This window comes from Arachis hypogaea, chromosome 13, assembly GCF_003086295.3.
Source record: "Arachis hypogaea cultivar Tifrunner chromosome 13, arahy.Tifrunner.gnm2.J5K5, whole genome shotgun sequence".
Classification (NCBI taxonomy): Eukaryota; Viridiplantae; Streptophyta; class Magnoliopsida; order Fabales; family Fabaceae; genus Arachis; species Arachis hypogaea.
In genome coordinates, this window is record NC_092048.1 from 11,583,992 (window position 1) to 11,592,626 (window position 8,635).

The 8,635-nt window shown below is 31.3% G+C and overlaps 1 protein-coding gene across 1 annotated transcript; it reads left to right on the plus strand.

Annotated features, from left to right (window-relative positions):
• Nucleotides 1-2,312: 2,312 nt before the first annotated feature.
• On the plus strand, nt 2,313-5,350 carry LOC112737202 (phenylacetaldehyde reductase). Its single transcript, XM_025786982.3, has 6 exons — nt 2,313-2,562; nt 2,641-2,813; nt 3,498-3,689; nt 3,809-3,971; nt 4,150-4,333; nt 4,980-5,350. Exons 1-6 carry the CDS (start codon nt 2,415-2,417, stop codon nt 5,122-5,124), a joined length of 1,005 nt encoding a protein of 334 aa, XP_025642767.1. The 5' UTR covers nt 2,313-2,414; the 3' UTR covers nt 5,125-5,350.
• The last annotated feature ends 3,285 nt before the right edge of the window (nt 5,351-8,635 follow it).

Consider the following 8,635-nt stretch of genomic DNA (forward strand, 5'->3'; position numbering starts at 1 on the left):
AATCAAGAGATCAATCAAAATGCACTAAAACCCCAGTAACTTACTCACAATTTTGTTGAAGTTACTTACTTACTCCGCTGGCAATGATGACACCAACGATAATCAGAACAAGTGTGAGATATGTGAGTCAAATCTCCCTCTTAAACGTCATTAGGTAAGTAAAAACGACAATGAAAAAAGATGTTGTGGCAACAATTGCTTGGTTAAACGACACAAAAAGGTACCTCAACAACACATTTTCAAACACAATAAAGACACAGAAAATAAGACTCAAAGTAGAATCTTGAAGAACTGAATAAATATTAGCAAAAAATTTAACAAATCAACAAGAACCATAACAACAATAACTACAAGAACTGAACACTTATTAGCAAAAAATTTAAGTAATCAAGAACAATAACAGCAAATAAATTTAATAACTACAAGAACTGAACATCTATGCAACAACAACATAACAATTAACAAGAAGAATCAGCAACAAGAAAAACAACTAACAGAGGCTGAAGAAGAACAATCAGCGACGAGATGTTGAAGACTTGAATCGAATAACAGAGTCATGCACTATACCTAAAAGCCAGAAAGAATGGAGCTAGAGGCGAGTAGGTCTGAAAGGGACGGCGACGAGAGGCATAAGACGACAACAAAGTGACTATAGAGCTCGCAGAATAGCAGACAGAGGAACTCGCAGTTTGAAGCTCTGGGAGAGGAAGGAGATACACCGTTGGAGAGGAGAAACACAACTCCAGCAACAGAGAGAGCTGCAGCAGTAGCTCTTCTAATGGTGGCGAAGATAGAGGGAGCAACTCCATTTGAGGCAACGAAACATGATATAGACGACTTAACGCATACTTTGGAGGAGAATGGAGGTGGACATCATTGGCGGAGGGGCTATCGGAGATAGTTGCAAGGGAGAGAGAAGAGAAAGGAGAATGAGGAAGAGAAAAGAGTGTTCTCAAAAGTGAGGGGAGAGGGCCGCGCATTTTGAATTTTAATTAGATTTATCGTTGGATTTACCAGTGGATAAATCTGACGGTAATGCATTGCGTATGACCAAAACAAAGCGTTCCATTAATTGACCTTTACCGGAGGATAAATCCGTCGATAATTGTGACGGTAATGCTCGCGCCAATTTTTCTTTTTCTCTTCAAAATATTACCGGCAGATTTACTGTCGAAAAATTTAATCCGTCGACAACTTTTGTACCCAACAAATTTATTGTCATATCCAACGATAAATTTGACAGTATTCAGCATTTCTTGTAGTGGTGAAGAACGTGATACAATTGTTGATTTATTTATTTATTATTTAAAAATAAAAATTTAAACTCTCAACCAAATAATCAAATAATAACTTATATTTGCTTTTATTCTTAGTATATATCTTCTCTTTTTAATCACTCTTAATAATTTCTTTCGTAAATTATTAATCATAGTTGTAAATTTCTTGTAATAATTATAAATTCGTGGAGACAATAGAAAAATTAATATATTGTATGTTAAAATAAGTAATTAATGATTGGATAATATTAAGAATATAAATAAAATAATAGTGATTAATAATAAACTCTATTTTGAAGGGAAATAGAAGTTATGAAAGTGTAAACATTCACTTTTAGTATATTAAGGTTGATGATTTCACAACGTTTATATATATATATATATATATATATATATATATATATTATAATGGCTTATTAAATTTAATTTTTAAAAGATAATTTTTTATTATTGTAATATTTATATTTGATAAATTAAAATAAAAATAATTTTCAAAAAATACAAACAATAATAACTAATCAACTGTACGAAAAACTCAATTATTTGGTGGGCTGTGATTAATAACCAAGTATAATTGACATGTTACCAATTAGATATTATATTTCTATAATACGACTAAATTATAAAGGATGCTTGAAGGCTAAAGCATTATTTTTTTTTGAAGGAATTTGATTCGTTTAATTATATGTTACATTTTTAAATAGATTTTGAAAAAGTGTAAGAACCAACTATATCATAAGCCAATTTAAATAAATTTTTTTGTGTTTTTAGTTTTAAATTTTGAAAAATTAGAAGTAGTGTGATTTTTTTTTTATATAACAAATTTTCGATTTTAAAATTAGTTAGTTCTAGTTAGTTATACTCTTAATTAATTTTTTAGCAAAATTCAATAAAAATTTAAGTACGGTTAATTTTATACGAATAACTTAAAAACAGTTAGATATAACAATTTAATCAAATATATTAAATTATTTAATAATTTTTAACTATCAATTTCAAATAAAATTAAATGAGTTTTCACATTTATTTTAACTTATTAGTGAAATCTGAAATCTCACCAAAATTAGAAGGGGACAAGAAAAGAAGACAGCAGCAAAATCCGGAAAGAGCTGAACAACAAAGGAAGAGACTGAGAAAATGAGCAACAGCATCGCTGGAATTGGAACTGGAAATGGAAATGGGAAAGTGGTGTGCGTTACCGGCGCTTCTGGTTACATAGCGTCATGGATAGTCAACCTCCTCCTTCAACGTGGCTACACTGTTAGGGCCACCCTTCGTGATCCAAGTCAGCCTTATTAGTTACTAATTCACTCTCACTTATTAATAATCACTCCTTAATCTCAATTTTAACCGAACGTCTCAGGTAATCCAAAGAAGCTTGATCACTTGCTCAAACTCCACGGCGCAAAGGAGAGGTTGCAGATCTTTAAGGCGGACCTTCTAGAAGATGGCTCCTTTGACTCTGCCATTGACGGTTGCGATGGTGTCTTTCATACTGCTTCGCCTGTTACGCTTCGGGTTGTCAATGACCCGCAGGTTGCTTCTTTCCATAATTCAATTCGTTCATCTCTTGTTGATAATCCCCTTTTTGCCGCTACTGTCTTTGCTGTATATAAATATAGAGACAAACTCTTTTTAGATAGGCAAATATTTGTAGAGACAGAAATTTTATTGTTTAATTTTGATGTACGGACATGAAGCTTTATATAGTAATCTAATCAAATTAATGTTTGGATAATTTTTAAGCAGCTAATTTAAAAATTAGTTGCTTTTGCTGGCATGACAATATACGATTATATATATTTGTAATTTCTGAAAAATTGAAAGCAAAATATATCTATTTCTATTTCTATGGAATCTAATACAACTTATGAGAATTACATGTCCGAGTTGATATATTCTAAGGTGCTTATTATTTATTTGTCTTACCTACAAAAGAAGAAAGGTTAAATTACACAGACCTCTCTGTTAAGCTTAGATGATATTAGATATGACACTCCTTCATTTGTCAATGCCAAATTTTATTAAATACATGGATACTAAGTATATAACTTAAAACCTCAAGAGAGGTTAGTTTTTTTTTTTTTTTTTATCTTTACAAATGAAAAGGTGTTATGCATAATGTCCTTGAGAGGAGTTCTATCTAATTTCCATTGCCCTGTCCTTTTGAAACAAGCTCAGTTGCCTATTATTCACTTTTCTTTTGTTTCTTTGCTTCAGGCTGAATTAATTGATCCAGCAGTGAAAGGAACCTTGAATGTCCTTCAATCCTGTGCAAAATCACCATCGGTGAAACGAGTAGTATTGACATCTTCTATTTCTGCGGTTCTATTTACAGATAGGCCTTTAACTCCCGATGTAGTGGTCGATGAGACATGGTTTTCAGATGCTGATAACTGTACAAAACTAGAGGTTTCGTGCTATGCTTACTAGAACTCATTCAGAAATGAACTACAATTAGAACTTTTTGCCTTGTATAATATGTTAGCAATTTATCTGATTTTCTTGCCATTTCCTATTTGAATTGTCAGAGATGGTATTCACTTTCAAAGACTTTAGCAGAGGATGCAGCCTGGAAATTTGCAAACAAGAACGGCATTGACATGGTTTCTATTTTACCATCAATGGTAGCAGGACCTCTGTTACAACCAGAAGTTAATGAAAGCGTTGAGCCAATCCTAAGCATAATAAATGGTAACTTATATTCTAATGAATTTATGATGTATCAAAGTTAAAATCCAAAGAACATTGTAGTCAATTGATGTAATAATATCTTTGGATAATGAATCAAAATATCAGTTTGATTTTGATCATTATTTTGCCTTGATCCAAGAATAGAAGCACTGTTTAACTTGGGTTGATGCTGATGCAGGTGCACCATTTCCAAATAGAGTTTTTGGATGGGTGAACGTGAAAGATGTCGCGATCGCCCATATTCAGGCATATGAGATTCCTACAGCTAGTGGAAGATATCTTATTGTTGAGAGAGTGGTGCACTACTCTGAACATGCTAGGATTTTGCATGATCTTTACCCAACATTACAGATTAAGGATAAGTAAGTTTAATTATTTACTAAACTTTCTTTTGAAATTTTAATGTCTAGTTTGAAAACTTGATTCAAGCTGAAAACAAGAGGATTGAAATTGATTTGCTTAGTCTAATGTATGTGCCAAAGCGGAAATCAAGAGGAAAAGTGCTGAAGATGAGTACCCATGAATAAATGCAAGAGCGACATGTTTCTTTCTAAAATCATTTAATAAAAATGCATACTTTTAATTTTCAATCTTTTTGGTATAAGGCTTAAGAATAGTAAAGGATAATAGTATTCAGTTATCCAATATAAGCACCGTAAATATATATCAGTCTCATCAATAGCATCCTTTGTCTTCACTAATTTTTCCCTCATCAATGTGTTTCAATAGATCATTTTTTTTCTCAATTTGGCTTAAATGAATTTACTTCTTGCATGACTGCGTGGTTGAATAAAGTTAGTAGAATCCACTTTTATATTGCAAGAATATTGTGTATTCTAAATCTATGAACTGTTCTTTCATTCCTGGTTTGTTTTCCATCCATTCAATTCAGTCAAATCTTTATACATAATCCTGTCTATTTTCATATTCTAGTTTAAATAGTTTAAGCCTGTTTTTGTTCTTTTGATTTTTCTGATAACATTTTATAACTTTGAACAATGTTATCAGGTGCGAAGACGATAAGCCATTTGTGCCAACATATCAGGTTTCCAAAGAAAAGGCAGAGAGTTTGGGAATCGAATTCACACCATTGGAAGTAACCCTCAAAGAGACTGTTGAAAGCTTTAGAGAAAAGAACATTGTCAACTTTTAAATTTCTCAGCCATGATATCTCATGAGGTAATAAATGTCAATATGGTTAATCCATGTTCAATTGGTAAATATAATTTTACAAACTCCGTGCTTATATTCTATGAAGGAATAAATACTGTTTACTGTGGTTTGTATTGACTATTGAATCAGATCAGTCAATATTGTTTCAAGTAATTTTAAGCAATACTGTAAAATGTAAATGATATGAAGTTTTCAAGTTTGTTAAACTCCATGAACAGGCATAGGCACAGATCTAGAAATATTATTATGGGCCAATAATATATATAATATTAAAAAATTATGCAAAAAATTATATAATGTAAGATGTATTACAAAAAATATACCGATAGAAAATATATTTTAAAGTACAAAAAATATGTGTGTACTTTTTACTAACGAAGTAATCGATTCTTCGTATCATAAAATTTATCAATAATAGAATTTGTGTCAAATTTTTTAGCAATTTTCTTTTCAATATAATTAAAAGACAATTAGCAAGAAATTCATCTTTCATTTTGTTTCTGAGTTATTTTTCACAATATTTATAGTTGAAAAAGATCTCTCAATTGTAACAATTGAAATGGTGAGAATTAATACCAAATGAATAAAAAAGAACGGTTATAAGAAAAAAATTCATTTTATGGGACTTGAAAATTTTTATTTAATTAAAAAATATTAGTAATAATATCTTTTTCATATTTTTTTAATATTATTACTTACTTTTTAGATATTAGAAATCATTAATATTTAGATTGGATTGGATTTTTATTTATACTAGACTAAATACTAAATAAATTTTTTAAAAAATTAAATTATACTTAATAACTTATCATTATTAATTTTCTTTAAAAAAAAGCTGGGGACCGGGGCCTCCAGTGACCCCCATATGTCTGTCAGGAAGAATCACATATTTAAACCCATATATTTTTTAGATGCGGGGTATTATCAACATGGAAGTTCAAAGTTGACAACAACTCTTAAAAAAGAAAAATCAATCAAAAAGTTAGCAACATAATAATTCAAAAAATTCAACAACTGAGAACGAGAGTAACCTACATGCAGAACAATATCAGAGCAAACATAAATCAAAATCAATACCATGATCAGAGGTTTAAAGAACCAACAGGAGCAAATTTGACATGAGAAAGCACAAGACTTCTACAACCTTGGTTAAAGAAATTGGAGATGAAGAAACGGTGGGAGTGGAATTTCAGTGGCAGCATCAATTTGTATTGAGACAAGACACGCAATCAAAATGATATAACAAACTTTATTTTGAGGATGTATAAAATACAGGTCGGTTACAACTTATAAGAGAAAAGAGAGTTGGAAAATACACCATCATCGAAATTGCAAATTTAGAGGAGAGGAAGCAGAAGCTTCCATGTTTGTGCATCCTTGGCGTCGAAGCTTCATTCGGAGCGCAGACAGCAGAAGAGACCCAATCAAAAGTCTCATTTACAATTACATATCAATATAGGTTCTGGAGAGAGCAACCGCGTTGCAACGGCTTGAACACATTAATTGCCTAAATGGAAGAGAATACATGTTGCGGTAAATTGGAGCACAAAACGAAAAAAGGATAAAAAGATCTTTGTGCTTCAAAGTTCAAAATAGATGGAATGAATTAGGAAAGTTAGATTGGATTGGGGTTCGGTTGGGTATTCTGGGATTTAATGGCCAATATCTAAAAAAAACCTATATATTTTCTAAAAGATGTGATCATTTACTAGATTACTTCATGTTGGTTGAGAAAACTTTTCTCAAAAACTCAATTCAATGATTCCTTTCAAAAATTAGTTCGGGCCTTCAAAATGTTACTGCTTAGTCTCACCAGTCATGTGTTGCAAGAAAACTAACTACGCCAAACAACAATGCTGGAGTAAATACATATTGTTTTTGTAATATGAAAAGAGTTTTGATCTTGTGGTGGTGATAATATTGAATGGATGGAGAACTCACTCTATTCTTACCTACATAAATGGTTTTTTTTTTTTCAAATTTAAATAACACAGATAATATTTAAATTGATGTTAAAAAAAGTAATTTACTAGCAGCAATTTACTTTTTTACTCCACATAGAACCAGTCAAACGCGGAGAAAATCTAAGACCGTTTTTCACATGGTGCAATATAAGAATTAAGATATTAAGACGTAGCCGTCAATAGCGACATTTAAAAAAGCTTTGTGATCAAGATTGATATAAACCAATTCAGCTAACTAGTATTTATTTATCTATTTATGATCATAATACACGTTCTGAAGATTTGCTTGTGATTTAATTTAAATTTGGAACAATAAAATGAGAGATTTAAATTTGCTTATTTAAGCTTGGATTCGTTTACTATTTTTTGTGTCGATTTTCGGCAATTTTCAAATGTTTCTGATTGCAAACAAGTAAAATGAATTAATGTATGCATTGAAAGAAGTACTAGAAATTGTATTTTATTTTTTACAAAATAAGTTAACTAAAAAATTGTTTGACGGCAAGTGGCGTAACTGGGATCGTGAAAACTATGCTTACTGATATTATTTGTTTGTGTATTAAAGGGAGGTTGTTGGATGATTTGCAAGAAGGACATGTATGTTATAAAAAACTAGTACCTGGTTTAATTTGGTCAATGAATTAATTGTTGTGTAATCATCTAATAATATTGATGTGTCCAATTTGTTTGGCAGGCTTATGGCATTAAACGCATTGAGCCAGACGTGATTCCTTTAGACATCCGTCATCATTCGGTTATTTGGAGTGTCACGGCGCCGCTTATATCTTTCGAATGCGTCGAGTGGCATGCATCCGATAGATTCAGGAGCCAATTTGGTTTGATCCAAGGCATTCCTAATCAAGAGCGGGATCTAGGTGCATCACACGGCGAAGTACTAACTGGAGCTAAGAATTAAAATTGGGCCGACACCCATTTTTTTTGGATGATGCAGTGGACCAATCGATATAGTCACGTTCTTGCTGATGACTTGGTGCTTTTACATTATCCTTTGAAAATTTACAAGCATTGGTACCGAGGATATTTGAGAATACACGATACTCTCCTAGATATTTGAGAATTTATCTTCTCACAAATTACACCGTTTAATTTCTCAAATGACAATGTAAACGGAATAACATCTAATGAATTTTCACATACAAATTAAACTCTCTCATATGTTTATAATAAAATCTGTCCATAACAATAAATTTTTAAGATAATTCTATCATCTATAATGATATTAAACACTCTCAATCTCACTATTATTTTTCTGAAAAAATAAAAAAGAAGAATAAGAGGAGAGAAAGAACATGATGAGCTCATATTTAAAACTCATGGTGAAGAAGAAGCAAGGAGTTCTATACAATTTTGGTTTATGCATACATGAACAAGTAAATTGGACAGTCGGACTGCGTTTCAAATTTCAATTTTTTTACGGATCCAAAATTGGTGAATCCGATTAATGTGCACTCGCATTAAAAAGAATTTCTAAACCCAAAAATTAGTGAGTCCGATTTTAATCTAGCC

What these genes read in the sequence shown, in the direction of transcription:
- LOC112737202 (XM_025786982.3), top strand. Translation starts at nt 2,415, where the DNA reads ATGAGCAACAGCATCGCTGGAATTGGAACTGGAAATGGAAATGGGAAA. An exon ending in GGCCACCCTTCGTGATCCAA is followed by an intron (nt 2,563 to 2,640) that starts GTCAGCCTTATT and finishes CGAACGTCTCAG; the next exon opens with GTAATCCAAAGAAGCTTGAT. An exon ending in ATAACTGTACAAAACTAGAG is followed by an intron (nt 3,690 to 3,808) that starts GTTTCGTGCTAT and finishes TTGAATTGTCAG; the next exon opens with AGATGGTATTCACTTTCAAA.